This window comes from Panthera onca, chromosome F1 (assembly GCF_046562875.1).
Source record: "Panthera onca isolate mPanOnc1 chromosome F1, mPanOnc1 haplotype 2, whole genome shotgun sequence".
Classification (NCBI taxonomy): Eukaryota; Metazoa; Chordata; class Mammalia; order Carnivora; family Felidae; genus Panthera; species Panthera onca.
The window spans coordinates 70,846,647-70,866,392 of record NC_138355.1 but is presented as its reverse complement, the minus strand read 5'-3'; the positions used below and the strand labels follow the sequence as shown (position 1 = coordinate 70,866,392).

Sequence of the window (19,746 nt, the reverse complement as noted above, 5' to 3'; positions counted from 1 at the left end):
AGTGCACTTCGGGTGGTGGCCTGGGGGCGGGGCCAAGCGTGCAAAGGTGTGGGGAGGACTCCCGCTCCCATTCTGCACCCACTCCACCTCCCCCCCACACCTCCACTCTCAGCCGGCCTTCCTCTTGCTCCGCCCGCTCCTTTGGGGGTCCCAGATACGTCTTTTTCACCTAGACCACACAGGCCGGGACCCGGTTCCGGCCTACACCTCCCCAGTGCTCTCCAAGGGAAAAAGATGCGGCCGCTTCCCTGCAACGTCCTCTTCCCAGCTGGGATAAGCTCACGTTTGGAGGGTCCAGACTCCGCTCGGGGCTCATCGGAGGGCAGAAGATGGCGGAAGAGGGGAGCTGAGTGCCAAGAATACGAGGGCTGGGGAAGAGCTAGCTCATTTGCCCCTGGGCGCCCAGGGGCCCTCTGGTGGCCACAAGGGGAAGGGGAAGGGGCGGGGTAAAACCGAGAAGAAGCCTCGGCAAAGCTGGAAGCGACCCCCAGAGGCTGCAGCACTAGAAGGATTCTACCCAGGATTCCTAGCCGATCAGGTCGATAGAAGACCCTCCACGGTGTGCGAGAGGCAGGTGGAGGAGAGGGGTCCTGGCGAAGTGGTCGGAAGAGCCGCCCGCACTCATCTGGCTATTATAGTAAAGATCTCGGTGGGGTCCTGAGTTCTCGCAGCAACGCTCAGAAGCGCTTGGGAAGAGGGGTGTGGCAGTCGCTGCCCCCACGCCGGGGCGTGGACCCCCAAGGCCACCACGATCTTCCCGATCTTCCCCGAGTCCCTACCTGCATCTCGTTTGCACGGGAGTTATTTCCCCTTCGAAAGGCAGAAGTCCCCAACCCCTTTCTCAGTCACTGCCAGCCGAGACTTTTTACTCCGGCCTTTGGCCGTTCTTCCGGCCGTCCTCCCGCCCCTCTGGCCGCCGCCCCCAGGACCTTCCGTCCTTCACCTGTGCCAGCTTCTCGGCCGCCACCCACCACCCGATCCCAGCTGGGTACGAGCAGCCGAGACACCTGCGCCGCCTGCCGGTTGGCGGGAGGGAGGCTGAGGGCAGAGGGGTTCTGTTTCGCCTTCTGCGGGACGTGGAGTTTTGGAAAATGTTCCCCGAGCTTCCTGAGGCTAAATTTATCCCCCCCGGCCCTGGGGGGCGCAGAGATCCCGGAGACGATTAGCGCTGAGGCGCAGCCGGCTCCCGCCCAGAGGCCCGGAATAGGCGCCGAGTTATAAATAGTGCGCCCGCAGGTGTGGGGGGAGTCGGCGGGAGGGGGCAACCCTGGCAGCCACGGCCCCTTCAGGTGGGTTGGGCGGTCGCGGTGGGGGCGCCGGGGGGCGGCGGGCGGGGGGGCTGCGGTCTGTGCGCCCCCAGCGGTTTCCTGGGCGGCGGGTTTTTCGAGGGAAGCGGGGGCAGCCCGGGGAAGGGGGGGAGGGCGGGGAAGAGGTGGGCGCCCAGCGCAGGCTGTCGCTCCGCTTCCAGCTCAGCCCTCCCCCTTCCAAAACAGGCCCCCAGACCCACTCATTCAGGACCCCGCCCACACAGAGCCGTGCCTTTCTTCCGCCAGAAGCCCTCTCCCTCCACGCGCGGCAAGCATCTAACTCTCCCGCAGCTGCCCCGGAGCGCACGTGGCCCAGCCAGTCCGGGCACCTGGCTGTCACTCAGAATCGCTGTCCCCAGCCCCAGGTACACAGTCCTCCCGAGGAGGGATTAACTCCTGCCACTTTCTCCTCTAAACTAAGGTCTAGCTGGTCGCCTGAGATTTAAGTCTGTACGTGCGGATCTGGGATGCCCCCGCCCCCCCCCCCCCGCCCCGGCCCCCGTCTCTCCAGGAAGTCCCCTGCAGGCCGCACACCTGCCCTCGGGTTCCCGGTGCCAGTCCGGCGCTGGCGGCGGGGCGGGGGCGGCAGCGGGGCCCCGGACCCAGCCGGGAGTTTCGTGGGAGGGGAGCAGCCCCCAGTCTGCAGTCAGCGTTTCTCGGCTGCCGCATCTCAGTGGTTTGGCGCGGTGAGGGCCAGGAGTCAGAGGGGAGGCGGGAATTTCAAGTCGGGGTTCCCCCCTCCGACTTCTGAGCCAGGAAGGAAGCTGTATGGACCAGAAGAGAAACGTGGTGGTGGTTGGGGGGTGGGGAGGGTCACTGAGGAACAAACAGGAGGTTCCGGGGCTGTCGAGACTGGAGAATGGCATTCCGGGTGCCCACAGATCCAGGCTGGGTCCAGCAAGGCTCCGGAGGCGACCCCCAGAGTTGGGGGACGGGGCGGGCCCGAGGCACTGGGCGCCTTTCGTCTCTTTGTACCTAAGGGCTGGTGCCAGGGCGCCCGCCCTCCTACTGCCTCTGGAGGCCCAGGCTCTGCCCTCCCAGAACCGCTTTCCTGCCCTTCTTCCCCGGGGCCATGCAGCCCCCTTCCGTTTCACGTGTCCTTCTGGCCCTGCCGTCCTGCCCCCAGCCCCAGGCGCGGCTCTACCCCAGTCTGGCGCGACCCCGACGGCTGGAGAAGGGAGGGAAAAACCCTGCCTGGACCCCACCGACTCCGGGGCACTCACCGACTAGAATCTGTCCGGCGGGGCCGAGAAGAAAACCCGGAGCAGTGACCCGCCTCGGGGCCCAAGGGGGACGGGGCGGATAGGAAAACCCGGAGCGGATCGAGCTAGCGGGAGCGCCCCAAGCCTGCTGCCACCCCCTCCTTCCTATAGCCCCCCTAATTCTCCAGTGAGATAATGTCTGAGGTGGGGGGCTGTTTGGTTTGGCCTGGGCCCTCAGGGGCGCCTCACACTTTCCGCCCCTGGCTGGGGCGCAGGGCAGCGGCCCCGAGGCTGAGTCACGGCCGGAGAGGAGGGAGGGCGGGACCCGGACTCCGCCCCTCCCCCTGCGCGGGGATCCCGGGTCAGCCCGGGTGAGGGCCAGGGCCCCCCTGGCGCCGCCCATTGTGGTCCAACAGGTTGAGCTGGTGCCCCGCGGAGCCACCTGCTGGAAAGGGAGGGAGGCCCCCTGCGTGGGGGTTGGGGCGGAGGCGGCGAGTCCGACCCGGTTCGGCCCGGCCGGCCGCGGGGAGCGGAACCCGGCTCCCGTGGCCGGACTGGATTCCGTTTTACACTAGTGGGAGGGGCCCTCTGGGGGACGCAGCGCTGCAGGCCCAGCTGGAAGCGTCCCCACCGGCCACCTTCCTCAGTTGTGGGGGCGCTGAAGTACGCATTCTGTCCCCCCCCCCCCCCGAATCCACATACACATCCTGAAACACCAAGGCTCCCCTCGCCACCTGGGTCTCCGAGCGAGTCCCTGTCGAGAGGGTCCCTCCTTCGCAGAGACTCAGTTTCTCCACTTAGGGAGCAGGCGGGATGGAGGCGGGGTGCAGGAGCGAGAGCGCGCCGCCCCCCCCCCCCCCCGCCGCCGCCGCGGCCCCGGCCCCTCCCCTCTGACAATGCCAAGGCCGCAGCGGGCACCGGCTGGAGCGCAGAGGCCGCTTGCCCAGGGCGCCGCTCCCTCCCCGCGGGGCGCCGTCACGCGTGGGGAGGGAGGCAGGGTGCCCGCAGCCTCCACTCCCCCGCTCCCTCGGAGGCGGGGTGGGGCGTAGGAGCTGAAGCTGGTGGCCTGGTGGCTCCCCTCCCCCTACCTCCCGGGGCACTGACCTGATTATAGCCCCTCTCGGGACCCCCTCCTTCAGTCCTGGAAGTCCCCGCCTCACCCCCACCTAGCCTGTCTCTAACCTCTCCTACCCTTCCCTCCCGAGGAGGTGACCGCACAAGAGCCCCTCACGGACTGTGAGAGCCCTCGATGGGGGCGCTCGGTTCCCGGGCCACTGCGGACACTGCCCCCTCCCCCTTTCCCTCCTCCAGGTTTCAGGCCGGCCCCCTCGACTCCGCCCCCTCCCTGGCGGAACGCAAGGCGGGACCCACTTGAGATGGGCGGGAGCCCAGGCCAATGGGCGGACTGGGCGGTGGAGTGCAGGGGGTGGGGCGGAGCAGCGGCGGAGGGCTGGATGGGGGTCGGGGGCGGAGCTCGAGTTAAGGTGGACTGGGAGAGATAGGGGCTAGAGGAGAAAGCGGGAGAGGGAGGGGGAGAGGGATCGCGGCAGGTGGAGAGAGAGAGAGACCGAAGGAAAGAAGGAGGGAAAAAGAGGAGGGTGGGCAAGGCTCGGAGAGCGAAGTAAAAGCTTGGAGGAAGGGAGCGAAAAGGGAGGGAGGGACCCATCTGCGCCCTTCGGGGACTGGCTGGACCGAGGGGTTGAAGTTTATATCCTTATTGGGCGGAGGGAGGGGGCCCTGGGGGGGGGCGGGTGAAAAACCAGGAAGTGACAGAGGGTGTTGCTAAGGGTTGGGGGGGGGAGTTTGGGGGGTGGCAGGGGGCGGGGGGAGGGAGGGGAGGGATGGGGGGAAAGCCAGCGGGAGGACAGGTGAGACAGCAGGACAGGTGAGGCGGGCCCAGAGGGGGGGGCGGGTGGGAGCCAGGTGAATGTACGGTTCTCGGCGGCCGAGGGGGGGGCGGGCGGCAGGAGGAGGCCGAGGACTGCGGAGGAGGAGCCCCCCAGCAGAGAGCGGCGAGCGACTGACCGCGGCCTTCTGACCAGGACCGGCGCAGGGCCCCAAGCCCCCGGGCCCGGCGGGGGACGCGCTTCTCTCCACACCCGGTGCTTCAGCAGTTCCGGCCCGCGGACCCGAAGGCGGAGAGGTGAGTGTACCCCATTTTTGTCGCCGGCTCGGGGTCCCCCAGACGCGAGACTACTGCAGTGTCCTTCGTCTGTCCTGGAAGTGGGACCCCCCCACGCACACGCATGCAGACCGGACTCCCACCACTCCCCTTCCCTGCGCCTTCCCGGCACCCCGACGCTTTGGAACTGATTTTAACTGAGAGAAAAGGTGGGCGGAGGGTCCCCAGAAACTTTCTCCGCACTTCTGGGATCAGGCAGACTGGCGGCTCCGGGATGGAGAGAGGGTGAGGCGGCGCCGAGCGCTCCCCCGGTGTCCCCGGTGACTCGAGGGGAGACCCCCGAGCCGCGCGGGCTGAGGGAATGGAAAGGCTGACGGACTCTAACTAGGACACGGCGCCCCCCCCCCCGCGCCCCCTGGCGCGGTGGGCTGGACCCGGGCCAGTTGCACGGGGGGCGGGGGTAGCGCAGGAGGAGCCGCGGCTGGGGGGAAAGTTACCGGCTGGACTATTCGGTTTCCTGCGCCTCCGGAGCCGCGCTCCCTCTCCCGCGGCGGGGCTCGGCCGCAACGTCCCGGCGACACCGACTGGGCCCCCGTCCCTTCCTCCAGGCGCCGCTCCCGCCGCCACCCTTCCCAAGCCGGCCCAGGCCCCTAGAACCCGACAGCGAGGGTGGGTGACCGGGAGGCGCCCGCGCACCTGCCCCTCCACCGGGTGGGGGTCGCTACTGTGTAGTCGTGGAAGCTACTGGCAGCGCCGCTGACAGAGGGCTGCCATTCAAAGGGGTGGGGGGCGCCGCTTTCCATTCCCAGCTCTCGCTCTCTCCTCCCACCCCACCCCAAGTAAGAGAGCGACGTGTCCCGGCCAGAGCGGGGGGGGGGGGGGGGGGGGCGGGAGTGGGGGGGCGGCGTGGGCAGCGGGTTGTGCCCGGACACGTGCCTGCCCAGGCGCCCCGGCCCTGCTGGTGTTTGGAGAGAGGGCGGGTCCCCTGCCCCCCGCCCCGCACAACCCCCACGTATCAAAGGGCGGCTGAGACGTGGTGAGACCTCGGGGCGCCCTGGGGGGGGGGGGGCAGGGAGCCCGGGTCCGGAGCAGGGGAGGGGCAGAGGCGCGGGTGCTAGCTGACCCACAGGAAACGAGCGCCGCTGACCTAGTTTGGGACACCGGAAGTGGGTGCTGAGGAGAGGGGGAGACCAGCAGGCTGTCCTGGCTTCCGGGCCAGGTGGAGGGCGTTCTTGAATTGACCCCCGCCCGACCGCCTCGCAGACCCCTAGCTGCGGCCGGGAATGGGAGTGAGTCAGCGCAGAGAGTCCCCCTTCCCCCAACTTATTCCTGGCGGAGGGAGGCAGTTGGTCAGGGCCAGGGGGAGCCAGGCTGAGCTGTGAGGGGTTAAACCAGGATGGGAACTCTCTGCTCCCTGAGGGTGCAGTGTGTAGGGGGGGTGAGGCCTGGAGGATTACGGGGTTGCCTCCTGCTGCCCGGCACACACCGACTGGTTTGGTCACCCCTGTACCTGCCTGGCAGACCCGGCATGGAGTGGGCACCAGGCTGGGAGGGGAGAGCGGGTGCGAGGAGTGTGGTGCAGGGCTGGACAGGGACGTGGCTGTGACTGAGTCTGGGTGGCAGGGAGTGCTCCCTGTCACTGGTGGCTGGGGAGGAGAGCAGGGGGCTCCCCCTGGAGCAGCTGATGAAACCAGAAGAAATCTCCGCCGGTGCCTCCTGTCCCCGGCCCCCGGGACCCCAGCTCCCCCAGCGCGCCTCTGTTACACGGTTGCCGCAGGCATGGTGCAGCCCGCCGCCGGCACCCCCAGACGCTGTCCCCTCCCTTGAGTCCCACACCCGCCCCCCAGCCTTGACACAGGGGTCAGAAAGCGGTCACTGCCACCCGAAGGGGGCTCTGGGGAAGGAGGAGAGCGGTGCCCGCTAGGTTCAGGTGTCAGGGAGCGAGGCCTGCTCTGATAGGCACTCTCATCAGTACGAAGCTCTGGCTACTGTGGACCCCAGTGTCTGGGAGACAGGTGTTGACCTCTTGCTCCTTCCCCGTGGTGCCCCCTGGCACCCAGGGCCCCCAGCTCCTCCTTGGCCTAGTGCCCGCCCCGGGAGGGCGCGGCGGGCAGCGGGGGCTGGGCTAACAATGCACCATCAGGCCCTTTGTGTGCCTGCACTTGGCACCCTGGGGAAGGGTGGGGGAGGGGGCCCAGCGGGCATGGGGGGGGCGGAGCGCCTCTGGGGTGGGGACGGTGAAGGCTGGGGGAGAGAAGCAGAGAACGAAAGCAGGTGGGGAGGAAAGGGAAGTAGGTCAGATAGGGTGCTGGCCCCCCATTCCAAGCCAAGACGGAGCAGACCAGCCCCTGATCTTATGGCCACCCAGATGGCACCATGCTGCCTGAGGCGCAGCCTAGGACTGGCCATTTGGGGTCAGAAGTCACTGCCCGGGGGACTGCCCGGATGGAGGAAGCCTGGCCTGGTACTGCCCCCTTCTTGGTGGCTGAGAGACCCAGTTCTGGTCAAGGCCAAGGCCCTAAGACCGGGTAGTAAATGGGCTCCAGGCAGGGCACTGCCCTCTGACGGAGCCTCTGGACCTGCTTCGGGGCTTCCTGCCTCCGGGCTGCTTGGTTCCTTGACCTTCTGAAAGTGAAGGCTCTCTGGCCACCAGGCCTTGGGGCCTATGCCTACTGCCTAGGGCTGAAGAGAAGAGTGGAGGGGGGGAGGAAGGTGGGGAGAGGAGATGGCTAGGACCCTGGCATGGGGTGTGTCGCTCTAGCCTCTTCCCCCTCCTTCTGCTGAGTAAACTCGTGAGTAAACTTGACGTTTTGCCCGGACAGTTTGAAGTTGCCTCGCTGCCCCCCCACCCCTAGTCCTGCCAACACACAGGCGGCCAAGCGCCAAGGCGGGCCTGGGGGACTGGGGGGAAGGGGTTAGAGCGACTGTCGTCCACTATCAAGGGCTTTGGAGGGGCAAGGAAGACCTCCCCCCCCCACCCCCGCCCCAGCCACACTCAGGTCTTGGCAAGAGTCTTAGCTGGGGCCTGTAAGCATCTATCTGGGAGCCTTGGGGAGCCCAGAGAACGCGGCCTCAAAACAGAGCCTCTGCCCACTTCTGACCTCCACCCCCTACTAAGGAAAGACACCCAGCTGACATCTGGCCCCTGAGTTGCCACCTTTAACGTTCAAGGCTGCCTGGCCCAGAGGGAAAGCTACCTTTAGCAAATTCCACAGGGAAAGCGAAGAGGGCTGCCCTCTCCACTGCATCCCTTGGTTGGGGTGGGCGGAGGCTGGTAGCCTTGGCGACTTAGCCCTCTCTTCGCCGAGGCCTCCCAGCTGCCATGGCCTTGGTCCTGGAAGGTAGCGTCCTCATTTGCCAGCGTGATTCCTTGACCTCACACCTGGACCTAACCCCACATGTACCTCCGCCCAGCACACTCCCCATCAGGCCTGGCCCTGACCTCCCCCATCCTCTTCCTCCGCCTCCTATCATCCCAGAACCAAGTCAGCCTTCAGATTTCTCCAGCCAGCAAATACCTGCGCCAGATCCAGAGGTTGAAAAGCGCCCCAGGCAAAAGAGGGCTTGTGGCAGGCAAATGGAGCCAGTGACCCCAACAAGCACACCAGCCAGCTATCAGTTGACATCACTAATTCCTCTTAGAGCCCCCAGGCCACCAGAATGGCAGGGGAAATGCTTTCCCAGTCCCTGCCAGGCTTCGGAGTCAGGCTCCACCAGGCCTTTGCTTTCGACCTCATGTCTCTGGCTTCAGTTTCCTTCCTGTTTCCACCCCCCCCCCCAACTCCTCCCCACCCATATGCCCCTTTCAACAGACATCCTCTCCTCCTTCCTTCCTCCTTTCCTCCCCTTCGCCTGGGAGAAGGGGTCCTCTCGCCCCACCGTGGACCTCCTAGCCTTTTACCTCTTCCAAACACAGTCCCCTTAGAGACTTCTGACCAAGTCCTCTGCTCTGCCCTCCTGTCCCCATCAGCAAGGCTCTGGGGAAGAGCACGCAGGACTTCTCTTGGGAACTACAACTCCCAAGGTACATGCAGAGCAATTGTGGTGCATACTGGGAGTTGTAGTCCTCTTTGCTCTCTCACTTTGGTTAAGTCTGGAAACGTTGCAAGATGAGAGTAAAAGCCAGGACAGGCATGAACTGGAAGGTGGGTACCCTCTGCATCTCCCACCCCGCCCCGTCCTCACCGTCCTGTGCCCACATGACACCACGTACCCATGATTAACATCCCTCTCCTCTGCTGGGACAGGCTACCGTTCTTACCATAGGCCCCACCCAAGAGGTGCCCCCACCCTGCCCTGCTGCCCCTGGCAGGGGTAAAATGGAGGGGCCCCTTCCCTGCCCCCTGCCCTCTAGGCTGGTTCCCTGCCTTTATGGGGATCAAAGGGCAGAGAGCAGCCCCACCCCACTCTCTTGCAGGCTGCGGGCACCAAGGCTCTCAGGAATTGTGGGGACTTTGGTGCCCAAGCAAATGTTCAAGCAGAGGGAATGCTGGGAGGCCGGCACCCACTTTGGGGAATGGAGCTCTCAATGAGTGTTCACTAGGCTGTCCACAGTCTCCTGGGCTCTCGTGTAGGCCCTGACTTGTGCACTGCGTCTTGAGGAGATGGCTCGAGAACAGGGTCTTGGGCCTCATCTGTAGCACCTAGGGGCCCGGACCCGCCTGACTGGCACCAAGGCACGGGGGTGACCCTCCCCCACCCCAGGCCCACAGTTGGCACGGGGCACCGGGAGCAGGGGGGTAGGAGGGAGAGGAGGGCAGGACTGCCAGCATCCTGGTGGGTAGGTGCCAGCCGGGCCGGGAGCTGGTGAGGGGCAGCAGGCCAGCGGCACTGAGCCAGCAGCTGTTGGGGGGAAAGGGGAGGGGTGTTTTAGGGGGCATTTCTGTGGTCCTCCCCGCCCCGGGAGGGCCTGGATCGCCTCGCATCTAGGGAACATTAGGGTACCCCTTGTTCCAGGAATAAGAGACCCTAGGAGTTGGAGGGGAACTTTGTGGCCCACCCATCTCTGGGCTCACAGCCCTCCTGAGTTGCCCCTCAGGCCCAGGCGGGTCCCACCCAACCGGCCAGGGTGGCAGCTTGCGCAAGGGGTGGGGCTAGGCGCTTCCCAGCAGATGCCCCCTCCTGGCTCCTTCCTCTTTCGGTGCCCTCAGCTCCCCCCATCTGTCCGCCCCCTCAAGCCAGCCCCGTCCCCCTGGTCCCCCTGGCCATTGGGGGCTGGCATGAGTGCTGCCCCCTGGCCTGGTTGGCAGGGGCTGGCGCCCGGGCAAGGAGCTGTGGTATGTGAGTGGGTTTGGGGTGAGGCGCAGGGAGGGCGGGGTGCCGCCTTGCCCAGCCCCTGAGGGCCCCGGCCCATGCAGGCGGAGGGGCAGTGGGGGGGTGGGGGGAGAATTCGGCCAGCTCCCAGGGGTCCGAGGGGACCACTGGAGTCCGGAGGGCCTCCCCGTGGTCCCCTCTGGGACCGCGTGCCCTGAGGGGCTGGGACCTGGGCACCTGTCAGCCCTGGCACTGACTGTCCAGGGTTCCCCTCCTCCCTCTCCCGGCCACTGCCGCCTCCTGTCCCCTCCCCTCCCTTCTTCCTTCTCCTGGTCCCACCTCCAGCAGCCTCTCCCGTGGCTCCTCCTCACCTCTGTCCTCCTGGACTGTCCCGGCTCCTACCTTGCCTACGCTCACCTTTTTCCCCTTTCGGGACTGAGCGAGGACGAGCGGGGGTGGGTACAGCTGGGGCTTCGGGCACCACAGGCAGAGACTTTAGGCCCTCTCCCACGCTGCCAGCCCTCCGGTAACCCCTCCCTCCAAGCTGGGGGGGAGGGGGGGGCAGCACCCAGAGGGTTAAGGCTGTAGGGGGGAGGGGCTGGGCCAGGTCGTGGGCGGCCCCTTTGAAGGAGGGAGCTGGAGCGGGGAACAGCCACCCCACCTCCCCCCCCCCCCCCAGCCCGGCCCTCCCCCACCCCTCCCAACCTGCTCCCCCCAGGGGCCAAGAGGAGTTGCCGGAGAGGCCCCTCAGCGTTCAGGTGAGTAGGCCCTTCTCTGGCTTGGGAGATCAGGCCCCAGGGGAGGCTTGGAGGCCTAGAATTGGCCAAGGGTCAGAGAGGGACTGAAAAACAGGCTAGGAAGAGGGTGTCCAAACTTCCCTGGGAAGGTGTGGGGAGCTGAGGGTCTGAAGAGCTGGTGTGTGGGGAAGCTTCAGCATTTAGGGGACCCAGGAGGACAGGGGAGCAGAAGGGGCCTACGGGAGCCGAGGGATCGCTGGGCCAGGACAGGAGGTTGGACAGGCTGGCAGAGAGCCGGGCTCCGGGGATCGGGCTGGGGTGTCCTCTGGGGCTGGGGGGCTCAGGTTTCTGCCCGCGGCTTGGCGGGTGTGGGGTTACCAGCCGGCTCGGTTACCCAGCCTGAGACGCTAGGCTGGGGGGAGGGGGTGGGCACAGGGCAGACCCTGGCACCTTGTGCCGTCTCCTCGGGCCCTAAGGGGAGCCGGTGCTGCCCGGGCAGCTCCTGCTGGGAACCCTGATGGCCAGGGTCTGTCCAGGTACGAGGTTGCCTGGCCCAGGGTGGGCACTCCGGGGAAAGCCCAGCAGCTCCAGGGCTGGAAACTCTGACGGGCAGAGGCCTGGGTTGTCCCCCCCTCCACCCCACCCCACATCCGCTCTCTCCGCACCCCCACCCCACCACCCATCCTCTCCAGCTGGCCCCCAAATTTCGATCCTGTGCTTCTTCCAGAAGCGGGGCCTGGGTGCCCTGGATGTGGCCATCCCATGGCAAGACCAGGCCTTGGAAGGCAGGCCTGGCTGCTTGATGGAATGCTGCGGCCCCTCTCTGCCCGCCAGCCTGGGGAGAGGGGAAGGGGTGCTGCCCGGAGCAGAGGGGAGTGGAGGCAGCGGGACAGGCTGGGCCCACACCTGAGGGGCAAAGCAGCAGAGACAGGAGAGGCTGGGGTGGCTCCTGGGGCCTGAGGGACACGGATGCCTAGAGTGGAGGCAGGGGGCCGGCAAGGATGCGTGTCGTCTTGGTCAGGGGACAGGCAGGCCGGTGAGCAAGGGGACAGGAAGAAGAGGCCAAGGAGGGGGTCCAGGAGCGCAGGGTGGCTGGTGAGCAGGGGTCCCCAGAGGCAAAGGAGGAAGGCCACATCTCTGCCATCTTGCGCCCCTCACACCCCCCAGGTTGGCCTGTGCCCTGCGGGGCAGGCGAGGGCTGTGCCCTGATGTCAGGGAAGTGAAGGTGGAGGGGAGCACGGAGGCCTCCTTCCTTCCAGGAGTCACAGCACCGGGAATTGGGCATTTTGAGGGAGGAGAGGCTTAACCCCCACAGCACCGGGAAGCAGCCAGCTCCCCTGGCCTCCTTCCCCCTTCGTGGCTTGCGGTCTCCCTTCCCCGCCTGGCCCCCAGGAAGTGTGAGTGCTGGGGGTGGTGAGGTTAGGAGGGGGGAAGCGGCGTGTGGGGGATGGGCAGGGCACGCACTCGCTCGGAGGGGCTGGGGTGGGACTCCGTACACGCCCAGGGCACCCCCGGGGGCAGGGGGCCTTGCCTTCCGAGCCCTTACCGGCCCCTCAGGGGACTCCCTGGCCCCTTACCCTGCCTTCCCAGCTGGGCGGTCCAGATGGCCACAGCCCCTGGGTTCCAGCAGCCCCGGGAAGTGTAGGAGAGGCTGGGGAGCCGGGACTCCTGGGTCCCTGAGGACTTTGGCCCCGTTGTCCTACTTCCCCACCCCCCTGGTCCAGCCACAGGCCAAAGCCCTGTCTGCGTGCAAAACTTAGCTCCAAAAAAACAGGAAGAGAACCTGAGGCTGGAGTTGGGGTGGGGGCGGGGGGGGGGGGCGCAGAAAAGAGAGAGAAGTAAGAGGGAGGGGCGGCCAGCCAAGACAGGAGGGGGGGCACTGAGAAGCGCCTCGGGCCTCCATCACTCTGGCCGGGGGATGTCCCGGCCAGGTCTCAGCCTCCCTCACCCCAAGCTGCTGCACCTGGAGAAGCCTTTGGTGGGGGGGGGGGGGGGGGGGGGGGTTCTGTGCGCCCGCGTCTCGGCCCCATATCTATTTTCTCTGCCGCTAATCCCGGTTCCGCCTGCTGCCCCCCACACTAAGCCTCACTCCCCTAATCCGCAGGCTGTGGGGAAGGGGGGCCAGCTTTACTCATCGGCCGCCGATGGGGCCGTATCCCCTCTCCTCGCCTGGCCCCAGCCGGCAGGGGTGGCCCTGGCACCCCCAGCACCGCACTGGACACCGTCTGAGGTCAGCACCCGGAAGGAGTTACAGCCTCCTCCCTTCCTAGCAGGGCCACTGCTCTCTATCTTTTGATTCTTGGTGGCGGACACACAGGCTGGCGGGTGCCCCTGGGTGTGGAGAGGTACCTGATGGGGCTCCTACCTTTGCCCCCTTCTACCTTTCTCACCCCAAAGTCTTCCCCCCCACCAAAGATGGGGCAGGCTTGACTCAGGGCCCAGTTTCAAGAGAGCTGCCCACCTGCTTGGCCGGTCTAGCAGGCCTGACAGTGAGGGGAGCCTGGGGGGGTGGCGGGAAAGGGGGAGTGATGGGGCGGGGCCCCCGGTTCTTCCCCCTACCAGGCAAACAGACCAAACAGACCTCGCCTGGTTCCCTGGCACAGCCGCCCCCCCCAACCTCCACACACACCCATGCCCACAAGGCCTCAGCAAGAGGGGGCATGCCGGGCTGGGTGGGGATGGGCCGCCCTCACGGGGCGTCAGGGGGCCGGGCCCTTTGGGATGCAGATGCGGGAAGGGTGCCCAAGGTGGGGTGGGCATCCCGGCACCGGTGCCCCACCCCCGCCCCCCGATGACGGGGCTAGGAGTGCCCCCGTGGCCTGGTTGGCACCAGGGTAGCTCCAGGCGACACCTAAGTTGGCATTGGTGCCAGAGCCCCGGGTGAGGGCCGGGGGAGTCTCCCGGAGCTGGAGAACCTTACCGACACCTCCCCTTCCCACGCGTGTCCCCTGCCTCTCCCCTCCCGCGTTGCCACCGCGTGGCCGAGGGCATTGGAGTTGGGCCTAAGGGGTTAAACACCCACCCTTGCCCAAGTCCTGTGTGAGTTGCGTGGTGAACCAGCCTGAGCCTGTGACCTGACAGCAGGGTCAGCCAATCAGTGCCCTGCCACACCAGGTTGCCTCGGAGACCGGCCCTGGGGTGGGAGAAAGGAGGCGGGCGTAGCAAGCGGCAGGAATGGGTGGGGTGGGGAGGGAAGGAGGGAGAGGGATGGGGTGAGCCACGTGCCTGCGGGTGCCCAGCTCCAGGCCAATGGACAGCGAGGATAGCCCCACCCGTCCCCCTCAGGAGGGACAGGATCCGCTTGGGCTCAGGAGGGCGCCCACCCGGTTTTTGTCTGTTCCTAAGTTCTGGGGCTGTTTGCCCCTCGTTCAGTTTGTAAAGTGCAGACAGGAGAACCAAAGGGGTCTGGGGCTGCCCCCAGGGAGAGAAGGGATGTGGGGACCCAGGGTGGGAGCAAGGGCCTCGCTGAGGGCATCTGGGCGCAACTTGCAACTTACGAGAGAGAGAGAGAGAGAGAGAGAGAGAGACAGACAGACAGACAGACAGACACATGGGTGAGGCTCACTTAAGGCTTCTATGCAGGTGACCGGCCTGGAGGCGGGCAGAGACAATGCGGGTCTTGTGCTCTAAAGAGGAAATCTGTGGCCCCTGACTCCCCCAACTCCCTGAAAAAAACTTTTCCCCCCAGTGGCCAGGGCTGAGCGGCCGTTGGCAGTGGCGAAGACGACACTGACCAGTGTCGGTGGGACCCACCCTGGGGACTTCAATATTATGGACGAGGAAACGGGCCTCCTGGGGTGGGGGAAGGAAGTGACTTACCCAAGGTCATGTAGCTAGTAGTAACCTGACTCCTTGGGGTGACTTGAGGGAGAGAGACCCAGCTGTCCCCAAGCTGTTTCCCAGCAGAGGCCATCTGTAGAGTGGAATCTGCCCCTGGGTGAGGCCTCGCTTCTCCCTCCCAAGGCCAGAATGTGTGTGTCAGCCCCTAGGCCAGCACACGGTCTCACTCAGCCGCCACCACAGCCCTAGGAATCCGGAGGAATTATCCTGTATTGTCGACCAGGAAGGAGGCTCAGAGACTATAGATGTTGTGTTGAAAGCCACCGAGCTAGTCAGCCACAGAGTCAAGCCTGGCTGCGTCCGGAGCACAGCTCTTTCCAGGCCCGGACTCTGTCTCCAGTGGCTCCAGACCCACCAAAGGTCAGGGCTAAAGGGCTGAGTCCTTGGGCCTTCTACCCACTCCTTGTACAGCTGAGGAAGGTGACGCACAGAGAGAAGGGACTTGTCCAAAGTCACTGAGCAAGATGGCAGCAGACACCCCACTTCCAGGCCAGACCCACTCTACCACCCCCCTGCCCTCCACCCCCTTGGGGGGGTGCCGTATCTCTGTGCCTCAGAGAGGGCAGCGCGGGGGCGGGAGTGGGGTGGGGTGGGGATGGCCCTCTGGAGAGGGGGCTCTCCTGACCGGCCAGCAGCGGCACCACCACCCGGTGGGGAGGGAGAGGTGGTGGCCTGGCGGGAGCGAGGTGGGGAGGGGTGGGACTGGAACCTGGCCTATTGGCAGTGGGGGAGGGGGCGGGGACGATGCTTATCTGTGCGGGGCAGGAAGCACCCGAGCCAGCCAGCGACACCCCAGCACAGGGTGGCTGCTCCCTGGCCCCCTGGGGGAGGGGAGGATGTGGAGGGGTGCTGGGAGCTGTATTTCCCTTTTGGCCTGGGGTGGGGGGTGGAATCTAAAAGAGGAGATGAACTTTTAGTGGGTGGGGGAGGGGAGGAGGAAGGTGAAGGTGCAGGAGGCCTCCTGGTGAGCGCGCCAGGCCCTTCGTGGGGGCGACTTGATTTAACGTCATGGCCGGGCGGGAGCACGCCTGGGTCCAGCGTGAGTCTCGGCTCCGTCCTTGGCCTCTCTGGCTGTGGGGAGGCTCCGTCACAGACTGTCACCCCACTCCCCAGATGATTGAGCCCCGAATCCTTTGGCCACTTTATGGAGCCTCCCCATGTGTCCTGTCCCCCAGCCCAGTGCTTCCTCCAAAGGCATGGGGAGGGGGGCGGGTGAAGCGGACGGGCCTCTAGAGAAGGTTCCGTGGGCAAGTCCGGGCTCCTGCGCACCCAGAGGCAGGCAGGACTGTGCACAGCAGTTGGGAACAGGACTTGGGCCCACGGCCTGGCTTTGAACGCCGTTCGGCACGTACCTTGGAAAGTCACTTCACCTGCCTGCGCGTCGGGTTCCCTGTCTGTGAGGAGACAAGGTGCTAGTCGGGACTCGGGGCCCGCGCAAGACCGAATGGGTAGAAACACTTAGGGTATCCGGCGCCGAGCGTGGGCCGACCCCGCGGCTCCCTCCTCGGACCCCCTCGCAGGGCCGAGTGCTCTCACCCTCTCCCTCTCCTCAACCCTACAGAAAAAGATGGGGAGCCCTGAGGACGACCTCATCGGGATCCCGTTCCCAGACCACAGCAGCGAGCTCCTGAGCTGCCTCAACGAACAGCGCCAGCTGGGCCACCTCTGCGACCTCACCATCCGGACCCAGGGCCTCGAATACCGCACCCACCGGGCCGTGCTGGCTGCCTGCAGCCACTACTTCAAGAAGCTGTTCACCGAGGGCGGTGGCGGCGCCGTCTCGGGGGCCGGGGGCGGCGGGCCGGCCGCCGGGGGGGCGGGCGCCGGCGTGTGCGAGCTGGACTTCGTGGGGCCGGAGGCCCTGGGCGCCCTGCTCGAGTTCGCCTACACGGCCACGCTGACGACCAGCAGCGCCAACATGCCCGCCGTGCTCCAGGCCGCCCGGCTGCTGGAGATCCCGTGTGTCATCGCTGCCTGCATGGAGATTCTGCAGGGCAGCGGCCTGGAAGCCCCCAGCCCCGACGAGGACGACTGTGAGCGGGCCCGCCAGTACCTGGAGGCCTTCGCCACGGCCACGGCCACGGCCACGGCGGCGGGAGTTCCCGATGGCGAAGACAGCCCCCCGCAGGCGCCCCGCCCGCCCCCGCCCCCGCCGCCCCCTCGGCCCGTGGCCCGCCGCAGCCGCAAGCCCCGGAAAGCGTTCCTGCAGACCAAGGGGGCCCGGGCGAACCACTTAGTGCCCGAGGTGCCCGCGGTGCCCAGCCAACCCATGACCTACGAGGAGGAGGAGGGGGCCAGGGTGGGTGGCAGTGCGGGCAGCGGGCCGGGGGACAGCTACAGCCCTCCAGCCGGGACTGCTTCACCCCCCGAGGGGCCCCTGACCTACGAGGCCTATGAGGGTGAGGAAGAAGAGGAGGAGCCCGTGTACTCCACCGCCTACGGGCTGGCGCAGGGGGGTGGGCCCCCGCTGTCCCCAGAGGAGCTGGGCTCAGACGAGGACGCCATCGATCCTGACCTGATGGCCTACCTGAGTTCGCTGCACCAGGACGCCCTCGCGCCCGGCCTGGACGGCCAGGACAAGCTGGTGCGCAAACGCCGCTCCCAGATGCCCCAGGAGTGCCCCGTCTGCCACAAGATCATCCACGGGGCAGGCAAGCTGCCCCGCCACATGAGGACCCACACGGGTGAGAAGCCCTTCGCCTGCGAAGTCTGCGGCGTCCGCTTCACCCGGTGAGCACCCGTGGGGAGGGGTGCGGAGAGGGGGGGTTAGGAGACCCCGGGTGGGGAGCAGGTGGTCCTGGAAGGGCTGGAGGCGTGGGGGTGACCGGAGTGACCCGCACAAAACCGGGAGGCCGGGAGAAGGAAGGTCAAGGCAGGTGGGTCTGGGGCAGGACAGGTTTGGTGTTGGAGGCAGGGAGGCCGCGCCGGCCTAAGCTGGGAGCAGTCAGCAAGGGCGTCCCGGGCGGTAAGAGGCAGCCCGCGGCAGAGGGACCAGAGGGACGAGACCCCAGGGACCTGGCCCGGAGGAGCCAGCCAGGGTCCTGTCCTGAACCCGCTCCCTTGCACCCCGCCCGGCCAGGAACGACAAGCTGAAGATTCACATGCGGAAGCACACCGGAGAGCGGCCTTACTCGTGCCCGCACTGCCCAGCCCGCTTCCTGCACAGCTACGACCTCAAGAACCACATGCACCTGCACACGGGGGACCGGCCCTACGAGTGCCACCTGTGCCACAAGGCCTTCGCCAAGGAGGACCACCTGCAGCGCCACCTCAAGGGCCAGAACTGCCTGGAGGTGCGCACCCGGCGGCGCCGGAAGGACGACGCGCCACCCCACTACCCACCGCCCTCCGCCGCCGCCCCGTCCCCCGCGGGCCTCGACCTCTCCAACGGCCACTTGGACACCTTCCGCCTCTCTGTGACCGGATTCTGGGAGCAGTCAGCCCCTACTGGCCCTCCGGTCGCCGCCCTGGGGCCCCCTGATGACGAGGAGGAGGAGGGGGCACCCAGTACGCCGCAGGCCGAAGGTGCCATGGAGTCCTCTTAGAGAGGGCCGAGCGGCCGGGCTGGCGCAGCGCGAGGCCGGGCCGCCGCTGCCAAGCAGTGGGAGTGGGCGGGACGGACAGAGCCGGGTCGGGGCTCTGGGCCTCCCCGGCTTCAGAGATCTGCCCCTTCCCCCACGCCCCCCAGAACCCTCATCCCAGTTCCAAGCTGAGAAGGTTTTGGGGTAGAGGCTCCCCAGACTGGGGTGATCTCCCAAGGAGTGACGCAGGATAGTATGTCTATATTTACAGCTCTATTGTAAAGGTGGGGTCCCTGTCCCCAGCTGCTCCTGGGGAGTAGAAGCAATAATGTATTTCTGATTTGTGGGGTCCCTCTTCGGCTATGCGGGTTTCCAGGGGGTGGGGGGCTTGGGACCAAAGTCTTGCCCCGCCCCCACGCCCCTAGGGGTTTTGGCTGCGTCAGGGGGTGAAGGACCGCCCCTCCCTTCCCTTCCGAGACCCCTCCTTCCTGGTTTCTGTTCCCTTTTCCTGGCAGTGAATTATGCAAAGGGGGGCGGCGAAGGAAGGGTAGGTGGGGGAAAGCGAGGTAGAAGCTGGAAAGCCTGGGGGACTGGGCCCCGCAGGAAGGAGCCATCCTCGCGCCCCCCCCCCCCTCGCCCCCCGCCAGGCTCCGAGCGCTGAGTCACGGGGTCCTGGAGGAGAAGGGGGCGGGGTGGCCTGAGTGGCTCGCCCGCCCCTGGGGGCAGCGGGAGGGGCCCGCTCCGCTCGGCTCTCCGCCCCGGCCCTGCCCTCCCCTCCCGCGTCCCCGGGCAGGGAATGTCTTGTTCCCGCCGCTCCCTCCCCGGGGCCAGAGGGCAGGGCGGGCCGGGTGGCTCCTGCCCTCCTCTCCTCCTCCCGCCCAGGTGCGAGCCGGAGCCGCCGCCGGGCCGCCCCTGACTCACGCCGCCCCCGGGCTGGCGCGGCGCGGGCTCGGGCACGGGGTGAGGGGCTGCGGGCCTGCGGAGCGCGCGGGCGGGCGCCCCCTGGCGGCCGCTCCGGGGACCCGCGGGCGCGCCGCCGGGAGAGCGCCGAAGGGGTTCCGCTCCCAGACCCCTGCCGGCCCGGCCGCCCTGCTGGGTCTCGGAGGGCAGCCCCCTCGCTCTTCCCTTAGGATTGAATCCACCCCGGTTCTGTACATAGCCTCTTCTGTTGGTCTTGTTGAAATCTAGTTTCAGATTTTTAACTACCCAATTCTGCTGGGGGTGGGGGCAACTGCCCCCCCTCCCGTCCTCGCTGGGTGCTGCCCCCCCTCGCCCCCCCCCTTGCGGCCTGGGCTCTGCCTTGCACTATTTCCCCTCCCTGGCCTGGCGGCCCCTCCCCCTCCTTAAAAGGGGCAGGTTAAGGGGCCCGGTGCTCTCCCTTCCTCCCATGCACCCTCATGCCCATTTGCACAGCTGCCCAGGTACCCCCAATAGTGAGGGGGTGTCACAGGGAGGGGGTAGCGGGACCAGTCCCTGTATCTATTTAAAAAGTGATGATGTAATATATTGGGGTTGGGGGAGGTCAGGTGGCCCTGGGCCTCATCTTAGCATTTCAGGTGATGGGGGAGCCCAGGGCTGGGGAGACCTGGGGCCTAGCCCCAGAGAGTGAGGACAATGTGACCTCCCCCCTCCCCCCTTGCGGCTTCTCCACTCAGTGCCTTAGGGGGGGAGGCGAGTCCCCCCTCCTCTTCCCCTCCTCTTCCCCTGCCCCCACCTTGGGTGTAAGCGACAGGAAGAAATAATAATAATTTAAGATTCACACTC

At 66.9% G+C, this 19,746-nt stretch overlaps 1 protein-coding gene across 4 annotated transcripts; it reads left to right on the top strand.

Annotated features, from left to right (window-relative positions):
- Positions 1-4,316: 4,316 nt before the first annotated feature.
- Positions 4,317-19,743, top strand: ZBTB7B (zinc finger and BTB domain containing 7B). Of its 4 annotated transcripts, none has more exons than XM_060644752.3 (4): positions 4,317-4,377; positions 4,552-4,652; positions 16,023-17,191; positions 17,541-19,743. In XM_060644752.3, the coding sequence occupies exons 3-4, from the start codon at positions 16,029-16,031 to the stop codon at positions 18,004-18,006; spliced, it is 1,629 nt and encodes a 542-aa protein (XP_060500735.2). In that variant the 5' UTR covers positions 4,317-4,377; positions 4,552-4,652; positions 16,023-16,028; the 3' UTR covers positions 18,007-19,743. The 4 variants fall into 4 exon arrangements, with proteins under 4 accessions (XP_060500735.2, XP_060500733.2, XP_060500732.2 ...); XM_060644750.3 differs by having other exon boundaries at positions 4,320-4,394; XM_060644749.3 differs by lacking the exons at positions 4,317-4,377; positions 4,552-4,652 and adding an exon at positions 9,485-9,907.
- The last annotated feature ends 3 nt before the right edge of the window (positions 19,744-19,746 follow it).

Coding starts and splice junctions, on each gene's coding strand:
- ZBTB7B (XM_060644749.3), top strand. CDS start 9,743: ATGCCCCCTCCTGGCTCCTTCCTCTTTCGGTGCCCTCAGCTCCCCCCA. Junction 9,908..16,022: donor CGCCCGGGCAAGGAGCTGTG/GTATGTGAGTGG, acceptor TCAACCCTACAG/AAAAAGATGGGGAGCCCTGA. Junction 17,192..17,540: donor TGCGGCGTCCGCTTCACCCG/GTGAGCACCCGT, acceptor CCGCCCGGCCAG/GAACGACAAGCTGAAGATTC.